The 20,418-nt window shown below is 37.1% G+C and overlaps 1 protein-coding gene and 1 pseudogene across 1 annotated transcript; one reads left to right on the top strand and one right to left on the bottom strand.

Moving 5' to 3' along the window:
- LOC149146373 (alcohol dehydrogenase class-3-like) overlaps positions 1 to 14,559 on the top strand; it is a 38,662-nt pseudogene extending 24,103 nt beyond the window's left edge.
- Positions 14,560 to 14,876: 317 nt separating this feature from the next.
- Positions 14,877 to 15,389, bottom strand: LOC149146372 (protein EXECUTER 2, chloroplastic-like). The gene has a single exon (XM_089452737.1). The coding sequence runs from the start codon at positions 15,387 to 15,389 to the stop codon at positions 14,877 to 14,879; it is 513 nt and encodes a 170-aa protein (XP_089308863.1).
- Between the last annotated feature and the right edge of the window lie 5,029 nt (positions 15,390 to 20,418).

Below are 20,418 nucleotides of genomic sequence, written 5' to 3'. Positions count from 1 at the left end.
AGCGGAGGGAAATAGTTGGAAATGATTCATTTTGGAGTTGAGGTGGAGTCGAGCCTCTCTACAACCACTCTGCAATCCTAAGCCTTTCTGCTTTTGAACCCTAAGAGGAGTTGTGTTTCTAAGTTTGAACCAGACAAGACCACTCCTCAAATCCTCGCCCTACCTCTTGCTTGTTCGAACCCGTGTCCAACTACCCTACTTCTTTATAACGAACACATCAACTGCGTCATAGTAGCGGGCTTCTCCAACTGCAGTGAGTACATGAGCGAGACCTACCAACAAATACCCGGTAAGTAGGCAAGAGCGCTTAGATGGAAGGATACTACTAAGAAAGGAAGGCAAGGCAGGCTTTTGTCACTGTCAATCAATCCAGAAAATCAAGATGAGGTGGGGATGAACAATGAAATGGATACTCAGTTACAGAAAGAGATACAGAAGGAGATGTGTTGCCATACTGGTGGGTAGTGAGATTCATCGAGTTTAGTTCTACTTGACCGCATTTCTACCTTTCCAGCTTGAGTGAGACCTACTGCTTTCATTTGAATCTCTGAGCATGTTTTCTTTCTTATGCAAGCAAGCTACCTTATTCTCACCCACCTAGCTACTCTCTCGTTCCCATTCTGGAGGGAGTCCATAACCTAAAATTAATGTGTTATGTCCACCTTCTGTCCAGCTACGATAACCTTCAGGATCAAGGATTTAAAAAATGACGGGTTCTACGAACACAAAATACAAATAGAAGAAGGGGTGAGGAGTTGGCTTGTGGAGTGAAAAAAGCAGTATTAGCAGTTGATTTAGAGGATTTGGCTTGTGGAGTGCAAAAGGTAATATTAGCAGTTGATTTAAAGGAGTCGGCTTGTGGAGTGCAACAATCGGTATTAGCAGTTGATTCAGAGGAGTCAGCGAATCTCTATAATATATAGATACATCCTTAAATAATTCTTTTGACTCCTTCACAAACATGCTGACAATTTCAACTTCATTTAAGAAAAAATTGATAACTTGAGACTTCATAATTTTAGCTTCTTCAATTTTGATTTTGACTTTGCAAAACATTCTCAAAACTTTCTTCATGTAGCTTGAACTTCAAAAATTTGGTAACCTTTGACAATGGTCTCAAAATAGGACCGATGCCCAACATAGACCTTCAACTAATGCATAGGACTGGATTTTTTGGAGATTATCCTTCTAGGGCTTATGCACAGAACCATACACAAATTTTGAACTATAGACAAAGGGTTTTACTCCTTTATAGGATTGATATAGTTTCCAATAGGAGGGCCTTAAGTGCCTTGCAAAACTAGAACAATCCATTCTTAATAATTTCATTGATCAGTAATGTACATACCAAAGTCTATGTAGATGTTCATAAATTCGGTGATTTGGAAGATTCAGACCTAGGGGGCACCTTTTTGTTTTTTGCTCCAATGTGAAGAGGTGTGGCTTCTATTATGTTGCTAGATAATTCCTTTGACTCTTCACAAATATGGTCCTTACGCCTTTGCTCTAATAAAGAAGGTTTGCAGTATTGATTTTAGAGATAAGAGGACTCTGTTGATTTTTTGCTTTTCATTGTTCAAGACTTGGGGAAATTGGTGTACAAAACAGAAATACTTGTGTTCCTATAGAGCAAAAAATTCATCATTGAGGATTTCATAACTTGTGTAATGTTGATACTCATTATCAGAAATGCCAATGTTTGGTGCAAAATCCTTATTGTTGTCATATTTGGAGCAAAGTCTCTCATCCTCGGAGGGATATTCTATCCTCAATTCTTGTGACAAGTCTAGGGAGGTTATTCCAACACTTTTATAACATGACACAGTCTCAAAACCCTCATGACGGATGCTTGTGAAGGGCTTAGAAGTGGCTCAGAATCAAACTTCCCCTCTTCTTCGTGATCACCAAACATCGATGGTCCATGCAAGTAGTGTATAGGACTTGCCTCTACCCAACCCAAAATATATGGTCTGATGATTGATCCATACTGATGAGAGGATCATTATGAGTGTCTAGGCTTATGTTTTCATTATTATGATTATCATGTACATAAGCCATAAGAGAAGGGAGTGTTCTTGTTTTTATTTGTGAGCATAAATCCCACACCAAATTCATCTCAAAACTGCTACTACTTTCTTCTTCTGTATCTGCAACATTGTTTCCTATGGGGCAGCCAAAAAAAACATCACCAACCTGATGCCAATCCTCACTAGAAAGAGTGACACATGTATCATTTGAAGGTGGTGTAATAATGCCATCACATTTTTCATGTTGGTACTCATTTATGTGTTAAGAAATCACTTTAGATGCTAAAATGGCCCTCCTTCCTATCATTGCTACCACAAGGTTGTTCGTGTTACAAATATCTAGTGTTTTCATATTCAAATTTTGAGCATAATCCCTCTTCCATAGATGCTCCACTTTCATCCCCAAAAATGTTATCATTTCCTTCAAAAATACCAAGGAGGCCTTCCTCTTGTATGGTTGTCAACAACTCTTGATATGTACCATCAAATTTCTGAACCTTGGGTGGCAATGCTTGAGGAAGATTTCAACTAGAGATTTGAGAGAATGTATGATGTTTGGGCTACAATAATGCTTCAGATAGCCACCATGCCCTTGTCCTAAAGAAAGCACAAATAACCTTATCATGGAATCTTCATGTCTTTCCATCAATTCTCATATATGCTTCATAAATTCTAGGACATGTGGGGCAGTAGAAAAAGAGTTCCCCACAAACTGTGGAAGCTCCTTGCTATAGCTAGGAGGACAAGGTTTTTGTGCGACAACCTATTATTCTATGATACACAGAAATAAAATATGCCCAGAAACTTAAGATGTGTATAAACTCATCACATGAAACTCCTATTCTATAATCTCTCATACTTCCATGAAAAGTTCATTAAAAAGGTGAAATATTTAAAGTGTAACCTACAACTACCTTGAGAGATGTATAAGATATTCCTTTAATAAATTGTGGATGGAAACTTCAACCATAATTGCACCTAGAGAAGTGAGGTGATCTTACATCCCAGTTGGAAATCCCATAGAGAAGGAAACCACCTGTATCACCTTGAAATGAGATCTTCTAAATCGTCCATATAAAGTTGAAAGAGTATGGGACCTGGGAAACAATGGACATCTTTGCTTTGACATGTATGGCTCTATGTATTCCATTTGTTTCTCTGCCTTGCTACTAAATAGTTTAGTATATATGATTTATATATGCTAATTTTATTGGCTTTTGTGGGATGGTAGTGGCACACCAACTTGGGTTTTGCTACAGACACCAGCAATGGGAGAATGTAAAGATAAGCAAGAGAAAATCACAGTTGCCAGATAATTTACACAACATAGGTCCAAGGAGATAACATTGTCCCAATAGTTGAAACAACAACACTCAACATCCAAGAGAAATATGCTCACCTAGAGAGAGAGAGTAGTAGCCATTTTGTTGAAAACCAACATTATGAACCCTAGGCTGGAGGAACATCACAATGAGTTTCTTTTGATTTTCCCATAGAAGTTTGTTTGAGCTTCAGCTCTAGTCACAATCATCATTTTCAGCAGCATTTGCATCATCCTGCTCTACCATCGTCTGGGTCTAGGATTTTTCCCCTAATTAGGTCTATTTTTCCGCAGAGGAATATACCGGGCTCTCTTTATGACTCACCTTCATCCTCCTCTATCTCAAGGGAAGCTATTGCATATAATCAATCTCCTATTGGTGGCTGTGTTGGGAGATCTATGGGATCTCTTTGCATGAGCCATTGTCATTAGCACTGTCTAGGGAAGGTATTGTAGCAAACTTCACTACCCAAGAGAAAGACATTAGCTTTTGATTCTTCCACCTATTTTATTTTCTTAATTCTTTGAAAAATCTTTGGTTGGAATTTACTCTTCATATCACTTTCCCTCTCATTGCCTAAAATCTCAACAATTTTATCCCAGGGAAGCCTCCCTTGAGCAGGAGAGAGGTAGCTTAAAGTGTAAAGGAGAGAGGGTTAGGTGATAGTGGTCTCCCTCTTAGTTAAATGAAATATTTTATTGATATTTAGGACTTTAGGACAAACAATGAGGGTTTATGTGATAAAAATATCTAATGAAAGTGTTTCAACAATGCAATTTTGGGGCGATCTATTTTATTTTTAGATAATTGTATCAATGTAAACAATTCTGCCTCACTGAGCACTTTTAACGTATGTATGGTGATTGGTTTAGCACCCATTCATTATTCATTGATTTCAAACCCTAAGTATATGATGTCAAATGAGGGCTCTTTTCAACCCTTGATAGCTCTCTCCAAGCCTTTACTTCTAAGATAAGTCTCTATCCTTGCTAGAATTCTGGTACCTGTAATGACTACTAGAAATAATTTGTTGGAATTTTAATAAATCCTCTCTCATGGCTCTTTAAATATTTCTCTGATACTTTAGATTTATAGGCAGTCTGATCAATTATAGGTCTTTAATCCTCGCTTTCGCTGTGCCACTCTGATTCCTTCAATAGGTCAGAGTTAACCTCTAATTCCTCGTGCTCTGTTTCTAGCTGTAGGGTGAAATTTGTAGCACAATTATTATATTTAGTTCAAGATTTAGACTTGAATTATGTTTAAAATATTATTGTGACATCGGCTTTAAATACTCTGATATGTCATATACTTATACTTATTCCTAGAGTATATTTAACTATTGGATACTATCTACTTACATGTTTCAGCTCTGTTTTTTCACTCTCACACACCTTAAAAGAAAAAAGGTTTGAAACCTGATATTTAAACATTATGGAAAATTTACATTATTCATCTACAAGGAATATGAAAAGTGATAAATGAACTTGAATAGTCTTTGCGAATCCCAAAGGCCTCTTAAAAAAATAAAACTCAAAAACTAAAATTCATATAATACTATATTATATTTGAATCTTTGTATCTGGTTAAGACTTATCCTTCCATTTATGCCTGCCCGACACTTTTCTTATCCATCATAATCTCAAGGACTCAGTAAAAATTGAACATTTTGTAGAGTCCAAGAACAACGCAGCAACTAAATGTCTTTAATATAAAATTTCAGGCACATTTATCTCATACACCTTAACTTTTGAATTTTGAAAATGGTGGAGGCTCTCTCATAGGTTTTTGAGTTTGCAGACTATTTGATTGAAGAGATGTTGACATGTGTACCAGCAGAATAAATCTGGAAACTGGGCACCCTCCACGAGGAATGCAACAAAATTCCATGGTTGATCACAGGGGATGTGGACAACAATTGGGATTGTTGGGCATACTCCACCCACTCAGAAAAATGGCATAGCACCCCTCTATCCATTCCCTTCATGAAATTTATCAAGAAGATGCAAAGAAAATTCCTGCTCCCTTTAGTTACCTGGCATCAACCACAGGCTTGTTCTTGTTTCAAAGAAATGTCAAAAACGAATAAGAGTCACACCAGACCTCTTTCTCCTCGTCAGAGTATCTAATAGAGACTATTCTGTTATGGTTTTGGAGGCTTTTCATGGGATTTTCTTTTGGTAAAAATTGGGCATCGTTGTGGCATCACCTAGACTTGGAAATGAATTTGCATTGTGGGAGTCTACTTCCAATGCTCTTATGCCTGAAGAAAGTCTTAGCCATCTAGGCCAGTGGATTCAAAAACTAGATACAAGTTGTAATGGTGAAGATTGTCTCTTGCCTCAGAAAAGTACTCGTGGCGAAGTTATCACTTTCCTAGGTATAGTTTTGCATATGCATAAATTATGTAGTTAGATTTTATTCGTAGAGTTTTCAGCTCAGAATTAGCAACATTAAGAGATGCATTGTGACCTGATAAGCAGCTACAGTAGCATGGGAAGCTAAGCAGCCACTGGTTATTGAATAAATTCAAGTAGATTCACCACAGGCTATGGAAGTCCGTATCAAAATCACCCACACATCCCTCTGTCATAATCAGTAACGTGGTTTCAAGCTTGTTATGCTATATATTTTTAATGAAGATTATGGAGCTTGTTATGTGATGCAGGAGCATGAGGCTTGGAGGAAAAAAGCTTCAAACTTATTCCAAAAATACAAAAAAATCTACAAGCCAAGGAGTGGGATCCTTTAGCCATCAATTTACAGCTTTCTAGATAGGATTGTGAGCTAGAAAGTAGCGATTGAATGATTTTGTAATTAATTAGACTAGTTTGATTTAGTTGAGAGTCTAGAGGAGAATATTTCTCAGATTTGATTTTAGTTTAAAATAGACAAATTTGATCCATTGTTTAAGGATCTTATAGTTAGAGTGAAGTTGTATTTATGTAAGTTTCGAAGGATGTAAAACAGATTTGGACTAATTGGATTTTTGGACTGATTGGAATTGATTTGGCTTGTCTGGCCTTATATGAATAAAAATTGCAGAAACTTAAGCTCTGCATATTTCCATTGTAAATTGGTCAATCCCGGAGGTGTGCGTTTCTCTGTAATCCTCTGTTTTTCATCGAATCTTGGTTCAGATCGAATTGTTAAAGGTACTTTAAATTCATGTTTGGTTTGGTAAATTATTTTCAGTGTGATTGTTTATGTCTTTGTCACTATATTTATAACTGCAGATGGTTGAAAGAATTAAATTCTTAAATCAAGTGACATACCACAGTCATCCTACACTGTTGATTTCATTGACTAGCCTGCGTGCTAGTTGAATCCTGCAAGCCGTAGATCTCTCGGCCTTTTCATCTGGTGGATTTCAGGTTGAAAAAGTGAACGAGTGTTAAGCAAGAGGTCGGACCCAAACTTTATTATATTGGCGATTTATAATTACCATTGAGTCCGAAATTTGGTTAAGGGTCGTGCAGTTTGTGCACCCGAAATCACTTTTGGTCGTTGGATTAGTTAGGGGTTAGATCTACGATGGGGAACCTCCAAGCAACTTTATTGATAGGATGTATAGTTGATCATCGTATTGCGATTAACCGCAACTGTTAGATCACGGAACTATATCGCATCGCTGTATATTATCGCATCGGGGAAAATTCTGCAGAGGTGTTAAGCCCGGTCTGTTGTGACTGCTGGGAAGTGATGTGTCGATAGTGTATTTTATGCACTTTCACATGTGTTCCATTTTAAACAGCGCCGATAGTGATTTTATGTGTATTCTTCCATTTCTATTGTAAAGACAATGTCGATAGTGTATAGTGCCCCTCTGTTATGAAATTGTGCCCGATAATGAAGGTTTGGGCTATTGATGTAAAGGATTTGATTATAGCGGCTGCAAAGGGGAAAATTTATAAAACAGTCAATCTAGTAATAGATAACTGATACTCCGCCCGAGAAAGTAGAAAGGATTCCACCAAAATTAGAGGAGATTGTTTCAGGTTTTGAGCGTTTAGCTTTAACGCCTGCACCCCGGCCACCATTATGCTTGTTATTGGTACTCATTGCTGTAGGAATTTACAGGGTAAGTTCCTCAGACAGAACACCAAAGGACACCACCCACAAATAGATCATAGATCAATACACCAGTACTTTTGACGTGGTTAAAACCCTCAAAGAGGGAAACAGTCCATGGCCTGAGCCAACGAGGCCACTTCAGGCAATTTATTAATAGAAGAATGAAAAATTACATAAGCTTCTCTCATGGACGGTTAACCTACAAATGACCCTCCATGCTCTTTAAATAGAGATCATGGACCAATCGGGTGTTAAGGCACAGATCAAGTGTCGGTAATACCGAGGAGAGAATGAACCGTCGGATCACTACATATCGTGACCATCGGATTGTAAGTCACAAAATGTACATAGTAAAGAAACACACTTTACCTAACTCTATACTAGACCAAGTTATACTTAACTATTTCCTATGTGTCGGAATATCCTAACATCCCCCCTTAAGAACAACTTGGGATAGGATTGAAGGATTTACAAATATGATGCAATAGGAGAAGGAAGGAGGCATTAGAGCCTATCCCCCCTTAGAGACAACTTCCTGAACTCCAACCATAAATCGAAGTTTAGTGAACTTCGCCTCTGTGAGAGCCTTTGTAAAGATGTCTGCAACTTGATCATCTGTTGAACAGTATTGCACTTCAAGAACATGGTCGTGAATGAGCTTTCTGGTGAAGTGCATGTGCAGTTCAATGTGTTTGCTGCGCTGATGTTGGACTGGATCTTTGCATAGTTGAATGGCACTATGATTATCACACCAAAGTGTAGTCGGATGTTGCTGCTGAAAGCCAAACTCTGACAGGATCTGACGAAGCCACAAGGCTTCCTTACTAGCTTCTACAGCACCACAATACTCTGCTTCTGCTGAAGAAAGAGAAATGGCACCTTGTTTCTTGCAATCCCATGTAATAGGTCGTGAACCAAGAGTGAACACATAACCTGTAGTAGACTTCCGATCATCAGGGTCACCAGCCCAATCATAATCAGTGAAACCAACCAATAGAGGAGATGCTTCGGCACTGTAATGAATCCCAAACTGAACTGCACCTCGAACATAATGAAGTATTCTTTTAGCTTCTTTCCAATGACTTTCACGTGGGTTTTGCATAAACCGAGCAACAAGGCCAACAACAAAGGAAAGGTCAAGACAAGTATGGGTTAGATACAAAAGTTTTCCTACAAGTTGACGGTATAAGGTAGCATCAACTTCAAGAGAAGTACAAGTGACTGAAAGTTTGACTCCAAACTGAAAGGGAGAAGGGGCTGGCTTACAGTCTTCCATGTGAAAATGGCGTAGAATATTACAGGCATACTTGGACTGGGAAAGGGAAATACCTTCCTTGGATTGCAAGACTTGAAGACCAAGAAAATAATGTAAGTGTCCTAAGTCTGTCATTTCAAACTTCCTTTTAAGGCTAGTCTTCACATGGTTTATAAGGTTGGGATCACTACCAGTCAGGATAAGATCATCAACATAAAGAACAAGAATGATAAGAGATTTTCCCACTTTCTTGGTGTAGACAGTATTGTCAGAATGACACCTAGAAAAGCCATTTTCTAAAAGAAAGTTATCCATTTTGGCATACCAAGCTCGAGGAGCTTGCTTGAGACCATAAAGGGATTTCTTAAGCCGACATACAAGACTGGAGTCTGTTTGTATAAAGCCAATAGGTTGCTCCATATAGATTTCTTCATGCAAGTCTCCATGCAAGAAGGCGGATTTAACATCCATCTGATGGACTTCCCATTTGAAAGAGGTAGCAAGGGAAAGAACAAGGCGGATAGAGTTCATTTTGGCAACAGGGGAGAAGGTTTTAGTATAGTCAATGCCTTCAACTTGTGAAAAACCCTTAGCAACAAGACGAGTTTTATGTTTATCAACTTTCCCGTCTGGTCCATACTTGGCTCTGTAAACCCATTTGCATCTAACAAGTTTTCGTCCCTTTGGTAGAGGAACAAGATCCCATGTATCATTTGCCAATAATGAATGATATTCTTCATTCATAGCTGCTTCCCAATATGGATGGCCTGAAGCTTCTGCAAAGGTGTCAGGATCATAATTCACTGAATCTTGAGCCAGTAAAGAAGAGGCTCTATCAAACTGAGAACGTGTACGTCGCTGATCTGTAGGATCACCAGCAAGATCACTTGCTGCATCTCGAGTAGCACAGACCCATTTTGGAAGCTGAGGAGCTAAAGGAGGATCCTGAGAAGATGGGGGATGATTTTCATCCTCGCTTTCATCATCTGAAGAAGAAATGTTTTCCAAAGTAGAAGAGATAGGGAGAGGTGGCACATCCGCCGAACTAGGCTCGTAGGCCGATATATTTTCAGCAAACTTTACATCTCTTCTAATGATAACTTTTTTGGACTTAAGTGGAATAAGTCTATATCCTTTGACATCTTCAGAATATCCAACAAAAATACATTTTTCACTCTTAGGTTCTAAAGCTTTATGTTTCTCATCTGGAATATGGGCCCATGCTTCACTTCCAAAAACACGAAAGTGACTTACATATGGTTTAATTGAGCTCCACGCTTCTTCTGGAGTGATATTCTTTAAAACCTTAGTAGGAGTGCAATTTATTATGTAATTTGCACAGTTAATTGCTTCTACCCAATAATTAAGACTAAGTCCTTTAGATTGAAGCATACAATTAGCCATTTCCTTTAAGGTGTGATTTTTCCTTTCAGCTACGCCATTTTGTTGTGGAGTATATGGAACAGTATGTTGCATTTGAATTCCATTCTTAGTGCAAAAGTTGATGAAGTTGTTGTTAACATATTCTCCGCCATTATCAGATCTTAGCTTAAGAATTTGATGTCCAGATTGTTTTTCAACAAAGGCCTTAAAGGCCAAGAACATGTTAAATACTTCACTCTTGAGTTTTAAGAAGTATACCCAAGTGCGTCTGGAGAAATCGTCAATGAAAGTTAAGAAATACTTGTATCCAAAGAGTGAAACAACTGGAAGTGGACCACATAAATCACTATGCACGAGATGTAAAGGGGCTTAGGCGTGCCAAGAGGCACGTTTTTCAAAACTGTCCTGATGATGTTTCCCGAGTACACATCCGGAACAAACACCATCTCTGCAAGATACCATTGGAAGACCTGTCACCACATTTTCTTTACATAGATTCTGAAGAGAGCGATAGTTTAAGTGACCAAATCGCTCATGCCAAAGTTTGCTCACTTCATCATTATGAGCAACAAATACTGAGGGAATATTTTATGACCCAAAGTTGTGAAACTTATACAACCTTGTAGAATCATCAGCAATGCCAGTAGCTAAAATCTGTCTAGGATCTCTTAGGTCCTTAATTACAACATCATGAGCTGAAAATTACACGATTTTACCTTCACCTGAATGAGTTATCTGATATACAGATAGAAGGTTGTAGGATAAGGTTGGAACACATAATACATCATTAAACTGACCATTGTCTAGATGAACAGTTCCAACCCCTACAACACTAAGAGATCTATCATCACCAACATATATATTTTTGGTGTTACAATCATTTAAAGAAGAAAACATGGCTTTGTTTTTGGCCATGTGATAAGAAGCTCTTGAATCAATGAGCCACTCATGAGAATGAGAAGAAGAAGATACATTTAGTGCATAGCTAGACCGAGATGCTTGAAAACCACATGTAGAAAGTGCCATTCCTGAAGATGAAGTTGAAGTTGAAGAGTGATCCAAATGGATGTTATGCTTCTTCATTGTTGCTTCCAAGGCTTCCATCTTCTTAAAGCATTTGGATTCTAAGTGGCCATCTCTATTACAAAATTTGCAATGTCTATCAGTCTTCTTCCCTTTGTTTTTATTTGTCTTATCATTTTGTTGAAATGATTTTTCGTTTTGAGGCTGAAATTGCTTAGGACCCATGTTTGGTTTAGGACCATTCCTTTTAGGATACAACTTCTTAGGATTCTTTGGATTTGGTTGTTGCTGGGTGGCTAACGCATTCTTAGAAGAGTTTCCAAGATTAAGAAGACCAAGGTGTAAGAGTTTTTCTTGTTCTCTTATTAAAGAATCACAAAAAGAATCAAAGGAAGGGGAGTTATAGTCTTGTCCTTGAGAAATGAAGGCTTCTCTTGTAGAATGGAAGGTGGAAACAAACACAGAGTAGGCTGGTCCCAACTTAGTAAGAATGGAATAGATAAGGTTACTATCTTCTTTCTTAACCTTAACACCTTCCAAGAGAAGTCTAAGGGTCTTGAACTTGGACAAAAAACCTTCAATGCAAGAAAAATTATTGGGGTCCAATGTAAGCAACTCATTTTCAAGTTGATGGGCTCTAAGTTCATTTTTTATTCCAAAAACTTTAGTAATATGTTTCAATGCTTCATCAGGAGTATCAAGTTCTGCAATATGGAATCTAAGATCTGGAGAAATAGACATCCCTATCAACCCACATGCTTGATCTTGCCTATTTTCCCATTTAGCTGCCTTATCTTCATCTTTCGGTTTGGTTTCTTGGCCTGAGGCTATTCTGTAGAGACCTTTACTTCTAAGTAAATCCACAATGTAGGACCACCATTGGAAGTAGTTGGTGCTATCAAGAATAACTTGGCATGGACTTTCCATTTTAATAGAAACTAAAGCTATAGATGCTGAAACTAAGTCTTGCAATGGAAAGATCTCGAAAAATTACGCTGTTTAAAAAAAAACGGTTCTGAAAACGGCTTCCGGATGAAGAAGTTATGGCTTTTTGAAGAAAATTTGATGAAGATGCCGACGAAGTGCGGGAATGTGCGGAAATGAAAAATCCGCCCCCACAAAAAGAAGACTTGAACTCAAGACCTCTACTCTCATAAATTAGCTTTGGACCAAGTGATCTATACAAAAAGTTTGAGAGAGAGAGAGAGGGGGGGGGAAGCTTTGGGTTGCATGCTTGCTTTGAGAAAGTTCTTTTTCCCTACAAAATAGAAAACACAAAACCCAACACGGAAATACAAAAAAAATGAACCTTACGGCTCGAAGTTAGCTTTAGCCAGAAACTAAATATTTTCCTCAATGTTTCTGATTTTCCGAGATCACACTAAGGCGCAGCGGAAAAGAGCATACGCATGAGAAAAATCCTTCCTTTCTGTTTTTGATTTTCCCAAATCGCACAGAGTCACGGGGCAAAGAGCATACACAGAAGTGAAAGGTATAGATCCGGTAATAAAAAAATCTAAATAAACCGAAACCAAAATAAACAGAGAGAAAATAACTATAAACTACAAATAAACATTGTATACCTCCAAATCTTAAAAATGACGTAGCTAGGGCTACCAGAAACCTTTTCACGTGAAACGAAATGGGTTCCTCACTGGAACAGATGCTCCCAACACAACAGAGTAGTCCTCTCGACCCGTAAGCAGTCAGAAATAATAGATCTAGGAAACGACAGTTGGATGCAGTTCTACCGGCTTCAGATTTGGATCACCAATGGACGCGACCCTCAAATAGCTCTGATACCATGTAGGAATTTACATGGTAAGTTCCTCAGACAGAACACCAAAGGACACCGCTCACAAAAAGATCACAGATCAATACACCAGTACTTTTGACGTGGTTAAAACCCTCAAAGAGGGAAATAGTCCACGGCCTTAGCCAACGCGACCACTTCAGGAAATTTATTAATAAAAGAATGAAAATTTACATAAGCTTATCTCATGGACGGTTAACCTACAAATGACCCTCCATGCTCTTTAAATATAGATCATGGACCAATCGGGTGTTAAGCCACGAATCAAGTGTCGGTAATACCGAGGATAGAATGAACCGTCGGATTGTAAGTTACAAAATGTACATAGTAAAGAAACACACTTTACCTAACTCTATACTAGACCAAGTTATACTTAACTATTTCCTATGTGTCAGAATATCCTAACAATTGATGGCCATAACTATTTTACTTCAAATGGCTTATGTATGTCTGCAGGATGAAAACATGCAAACTTTTCCTCGCATACTTGGACACGAGGGTGCTGGGTAAATCTTTGATAGTTACAATTAATATGAGTCTGATTATATGTTTTTCGAACAAATTATGAAATAAGAGCATACAATTTATGATTGTAGGATATTAGAGAGCATGGGTGAAGGCGTGACTGATATCAAGGTTGGAGACCATGTAATTCCCTTGTTCACATGAGAGTGTGGAGATTGTGTGTTCTGTAAATCTAAGAAGACTAATCTTTGTGATAAATTCAAAATCGATCTCACAAGAAAAGTGATGAGAAATGATGGAAAGACACGTTTCTCAATCAAGGAATTTCCCATTTACCATTTCATGTCCACTTCTACATTTATCGAATACACAGTTGTTGACTATGCTTGCATTACCAAAATCAATCCAGAGGCTCCACTGGACAAAGCATGCTTGTTTGGTTGTGGAATAGGCACTGGTATATTTACTGTGACTTTTTTTATGCATCTACGCCTCAATATTGGAGCTACAATATTCAACTTACAATTAGAATGATCAATATCTCTTTTGATTGTTCAGGTGTTTGAGCTGTTTTCAACACAGATGAAATCCAAAGTGGATCAATTGTGGCCATTTTTGGCCTCAGTACCATTGGCCTTGCTGTTAGTAATATCATCCTGACACTAGTTCAGTTTTATGTGATATTCTCTACAATCGATTTCAGATTTCATGATATTCTCTAAAGTGTACTCATGATGTTTTCATGGGCACTCTGTAGGTCACAGCGGGTGCAAGAATGAGAGGTGCCTCTAAGATAATTGGTATTGACACAAATTCAAGAAAGTTCATCAAAGGTAAAATGGATTCTCCTATGAAGATCATACAACCATACATTTTCTGAGTCCTAATTATGTAGAACCAACTAAATTGAATATCATCATAAGTGAGACCAGGGAATTAAGTAGAAACTCACCAATTAACTTCATTTCCAATGCAGCAAAACCCTTGGGCGTGACTGAATGCATTAATCCAAAAGACCATGAAAAGCCCATTCAAGAGGTAAGTTAAATGCTTTTTTCCTTTATCAAGTGTTCACAGATTTATCTCTGGTTCACGATAAGGAGAAAGTTATATTTATGTCAGGTAATAGCAGAGAAGACACAAGGAGATGTGGATTATAGCTTCGAATGCATTGGAAATACAGGTGTTTTTTATTAGTCTTTCTTGGCTACTCGGGAGGTAAAACAGCTAGTCTTTTTCCCTTTTTAATAGTGATGTAGATTGATGGAGAATCGTTATCAGCTGCAACTATTACATTAGGAACAATTATTCCATAAATATCATTAACATACAGTTAAAATAAATATCACTAATGGACAGTTACAAAAAATTGAAACTTTAATTTTATATAATTAGATAACAAATTGTTAACCAAACCATTCAAACTAAAATATCTTAGAATTTGTCTCAATTCTATATAATTGAAAAATAAATGGCGTCCCAAGCCACTCTCACTAATTTGAAAACCCTTCTATTTACCAAGTCATCTCATTCAAAGTTGCATCATCCTTCTCTTTATTGACATCCTGGATTAACTTCCCAAAAAGCCCTGAGATTATATCTGTGTTTTCCTGTTCTAGAGTCACAACTTTCAACACCCTAAATTTTAGGCTAGGCATCCCAGCCTTAAGATATTTAAGAACCCGTCTCAATCCCTCATCTCCCACATCTGCATCATAATTTTTATGTGTCAGTATCTGAGTCTTCAGTAGCTTTAGGTGATACTGAAAAGGAAGCATATGTAGATTGTCCATTTCGCTGCAAGCAGACGTGAAGTAGACCACTTGCTCCTTGTATTTATGATCACTGTCTGTTTTTATGAAAATTTCAAACAAAGGAATGCCTGGAGCTCCTACAGCCAAATGCCTTACATTGTAACCCTTGGCAACAAATCTCTCATGTTGAGAATCAATATGGATGGTTCTACCATATGGATCATTTGCACCCTCTACCAAACTAGCCCACCATCCAATGTCATGCTTAATCATTCCTTGTAAACCTAGAGTACAATGATGATGTGATGGCACCAATATAGGATTTGAAGTGCATGAATAGTTACCTGAAATAGAATTAGCCCAATTTGAAGAAGTGGAATATTTCTCAATAATGTGTAATGCTTGGATTTAGCCTCATATTTCCTCTGAATACAGATGAAATCTTCCTTTCACCATATAATTTCTTTGCAACACCTCGAATCTGGTTCAGAAGCCCAGAATTGTGGAAACAAAAGAGCCCACCCAACGCAAGAGTTTGATTGGGTTGCCGTTAACAGGATAAACTAAACCATGAGAGCTAGAAAGAAGCGGTGGTTTCTTTGATGATCTATGTTGTGATTTGGAGTGTGGTTGAGAACTAGTAGACTTGCAAGATAATTGGAGATTTGCAAACCATCATAATAATGATCTTGTATAAAATCTTGAGAGCAAATGCAACCTTAAACACCAATTCTTTTTTCCCATATAAGTAATTTTTAACAAAAATCTATATGTGATAATAGGTCTGAGGTAAGTTTTCAGGGCCACAGGTCCAACATTGCATGGAGCACTATTTGAAGGACGAGATGCCTATTGTAGGGCCTTCTCTTCAAGTTGCAGGTGCACAGAGACTAGCACAGGTGGAGAAAAGGGTGTTAACCCTTGAAAAAAATTTGGAGCTCTTGTTGTAGCAAAACCATGGGCTGTAGGGTGCCTTGTGTAGGTTTCCAAAGACTAAAATAATGAGTGGGAAGGCTATAGGGGTCTATTTTACAACTACAACGAAATAAATTAGAGTTGTTAGAATCTATTAGCTCAGAATTATGTTTTCAACTTCTGCTTGAATTAGAGGCAACTAAGTTGGACTAAATCTTGCATTTTATAGGCAACTAAGTTAGACTAGAGTTGATCAAAACCCTTTTAGTGTGGAATTTTGTTTCAAACTTCTATTTGTATTAGATACAACAAAGTTTAATCAAATGTTGCATATTTTTGTTGTATAAGAGTAAGTTCAGAGGTTCGAAAGAAAATTGTGTGCCTTCTCTTCAACTGATTCTGCCATAGCTATTTATTGCAACTTATTGTGACATATTGGTAAAATGATCATTATTCTGATAAATAATTTGTGTTTTTAGAATCGATAGCTGCTGCGAAATTATCTTTGGACATGTCAGTAGTTTAACAATTTCATGTAGCAAAATCAGGGGCAACTGGTTTAGCTTTGAATATTCTATAATATATGTCATGGAAGGTGATGTGAGTCCTACTGGTCCTGCCCAACTTGAGCTTCCAAGGTAATAAGCAGATTCTTGCACTTGTGCTTTTAGAAGTCCTCAAACATCGTTGGCCTTTTATAACCTCCGGTCTGCAATTTTTCCATAGAAGCTTTGGGATATTTTTAATCATGGTTGTATATAGAAAAAATGGTTGTTCTCTATTCTAATCTTGACACTAAGAAGACAATATTAATTGAAGTTCTATAAAATAATATTAACTGAAGTGTTTAGATAAACAACTGGCTTAATCCCTTGGGAAGGAATAGTGAAAGGGATCATTTTCAATTTTTGGCAAAGCTTTTCTCCTATCTTTTCCTCCTTAGACACTTAAGTCCGTCTTGTGAGCACCTCTATTCGTGTAATCGTTATATAAAATCTTGGAAGTTTGATCCCATGCTTCTCAACTGGTTTTCGAATTTGAAAGTCCCATATCATGCTTTTCAACTGATTTTGGAATTATAGATGTTTTCTCTAGCAGAATTGTCTACATCGATGTTCTCTGGAGGGTCCTTTTTTGTAAATTTGATCTTGCATAGGTTGCTTCGTTATAGGGTGATAAGGATCTTGGTTCTTGGTGTTCAAGACACTGCGTTAATATTGTTTAGCTTAAATTTTCAAGTGATTCTCTGATTATAAAAATTCTAGGGTCATTCATATTTCAACAAAGTGATATTAGTTCTTAATATTGTTTCTAGGGTCGTTTCTTTTTCCTATATGATGTTAGTTCCAATGTAATCGCTCATTATTTAAAATAGACCTTAAGGAGAAATCCATTTTATCTAGATTGAGTATGCCTAATGGTTAAGAGCATGTGTTTCCTCCTAAGAGGTCACAGGTTCAAAACCAAAGGGGTTATAGTATGTATACCTTCATTGACTTAGCGATCAAATCATTGTGTGGAGGTGGGTCCCTTGTTGCACAAAGAGGTTTCATACACCAATGTCGTGTCTAGCTTGGTTGTGACCTTAAAATTGGATAATCAAAATATCATTTAGAAATTTTAGAATTGTATTTCAAAGGTTATGAGAGTGCAAGGAAGCCTTGTCTTTAGTGAGGTGGATGATAAGGTAATGCTTGCCTTCAACATGTAGAAAATCTTGTAAGCATTTGGAGGTTTAGTTTGGAATACATCATTGTTTTGAGCTAGCCAAATGGAGCAGATCACCTCTACAACCGAAATATTGTCTTATGTTCTAGTTGTATTCCATTCATTCAATGCCTATGTGTTATCTCCAATACATTGTTGCATTTTACATAGTTTATGAGTGGCAGCCCATATCTCATTAGTGAGATGACAGTGAATCAAAAGGTGATTTCATGCTTTCGTGTTATTCCCTTAAGAGCGCATGTGTTGGGACTTGTCCATCCTATTCTTCTAAGCATGTCTAGGTTGGGATTGCACCCTTGATTTGAGATTTGGGGCCCCAACCTTGGTTGTAGATAGTTTTCTTGCATCTATAGGGTCTAGAATTGTGCTTGAACACCTTATTTGGTACAAACCTATTCATGAAGATTCATCAATTGGTTTTTCATCATCATATAGATCAATTTATATGTTATTTTATATACATGCACATAATCAATCTTCCTAAAACACGGTTGATCTTTGTGTGTCATAGACCATTAAATGCCACAAATCATAGTTAGATGTGCTTGAGTGTGGGTTAAGTAATTGCATTGTGGGAGAACTAATATCCATTTACAATGTATATCGAAAGAAGAAAGGTGAAACTAATATGCATCTACAATGTATATCAAAAGAAGAAAGGTGAAACTAATATGCATTTACAATGTATATCAAAAGAAGAAAGGTGCATTGTAGAATGCATGTGGGGTCATAAGAGAGGCATCATGTCACTATACAAAGGATATAAAAATAAAAGGGTATAAAAAATGTGAACAAAAAAATGGATACATACAATATTTAGTGAAAATAGGGGTTTTTTAAATTGGGAAGGTGTATTGGATTTATATTGGTAGGGGGTTAAATAATGTGATTTTTAGAGGTATTTTCCAATATGTTGTCAAAATAAGGGTATTGTTTAGTATGCCACGAACACACGTGCTATGTCAAAGGTTCAGTGAGTGAATCCCCCGTGCTTAAAGGTCAAATGTGTAATATTACACCCAAGAATTCAGAAAAAAAAAAAAAAAAAAAAAAAAAAAAAAAAAAAAAAGGTCTTTAGTTAGGTGTAGATTTTCAATCACAGGACACATTGTTGAAGTACATAGGGGGTTTACATAGTTACCTTAGGAATACTATCTTAATGTTTAATCCCAATAATCTAGATGATGTGTGTGGGCAAGCCACTCATCTTGAGGAAAGAGGGAAAAACACTCCAGAATAAGGTAGTAAAAATCCATTTAAGAGTAAAGGAAAAGAAAAGGGTTTCAAACGGAAGGGAAAGAAAAATGCATCTATCAAAAAAGAAGGAGATAAATTAACATGCAAACATTGTTCTAGAGAGGGTCACGATGAAACTCATTGTTGGAAGCTTCATCCCGAATTAAAACCAAAAAGATTCAACAAGAAGGGAAAACAAAAGAAAACTGCAACCACTCAACAAAGTTTGGGATCTGATTCGAGTGATGAAACTAAAATCACATCCATGGGTATAAAAGGAAAATAATCCATTGCTAGCACTAGTTCTTCAAATTCACAAAATGAAACTCCCAATGAAAAGAGGAGAAGATAACTTTTTTCACATAAGGGTAATTTCAAAACATAACAAAATTGTTACACTTTTTGATAGTGGCTCTCAAGCCAATCTTATCTCTGAAAGCATTGTCAAAAGTTTAAATTTGGAAACCATTCCACATCATAAACCATATCCACTTGGATGGGTGTGTGACAATGCACAATTTCAGGTTACTAGAAAGTGTAAACTGAAATTCGCCATTATTGCAAATGTCATTGATGAAGTGGAGCTTGATGTTGTGCCATTAGATATATGTGGCATAGTTTTGGGCAGCTCATACCTTTATGACAGAAAAGCTATCTTCCATAGACATGAAAACAAATATCATTTGTTCAAAGACGGAGTAGAATATATTGTGAGAGCTCATAGCAAGAAACTAAATCTTTCACTTGCTAATGTGGGGCAGATGAAAAGACTAGTGAATTCAAGCAAGAATTTTGTGCTTCTAATGATTAAGCCCAAGAATGATGTTGATAATGAAGCATTTAAAGGCTGTGATTCAAAATTGAAATCTGAATTGGTTGATGTAGTTAACCAATATGATGAGATGTTTCAGCAACCAAAGGGATTATCTCCCAAGAGAGGAATCCAACATGAGATACAGTTGCAGCAAGATTGTTCTCTTCCTAACATTAGCATGTACATGATGCCAATGATGGAAAGTGTAGAAATTAAGAAGAAAATTCAAGAGTTGTTGAATAAAGGGATCATCATACCATCTTCCTCACCATGTGGTTCACCTATTGTCTTGGTTCCAAAGAAGGATGGAACATGGCGCATGTGTATGGACTTCAGTGCATTGAAAAAAATTACAGTAAAGAACCTTTACCCACTACCTAGAATAGATGATTTACTTGATCAATTGAAAGATGCAAAGTATTTTACTGAGTTGGACTTAAGGAGTGGCTACCATCAAATTAGAATAGTTGAAGGAGACATTTGGAAGACAGCATTCAAAACAAAACAAGGTTTGTTTGAATGGCTAGTTATGCCTTTTGGTTTATGTAATGCTCTTGCTACATTCATGTGTGTGATGAATGATGTGTTGAGGCCATTTCTTGATGAGTT

The sequence above is a fragment of the Pinus tabuliformis genome, chromosome X, assembly GCF_031772625.1.
Source record: "Pinus tabuliformis cultivar Carrire ecotype Pingquan chromosome X, CPIR1, whole genome shotgun sequence".
Lineage (NCBI taxonomy): Eukaryota > Viridiplantae > Streptophyta > Pinopsida > Pinales > Pinaceae > Pinus > Pinus tabuliformis.
The sequence above is the reverse complement of the archived record's forward strand: the minus strand, read 5'-3'. Positions and strand labels throughout refer to the sequence as shown.

What these genes read in the sequence shown, in the direction of transcription:
- LOC149146372 (XM_089452737.1), bottom strand. Translation starts at nt 15,389, where the DNA reads ATGATTAAGCATGACATTGGATGGTGGGCTAGTTTGGTAGAGGGTGCA.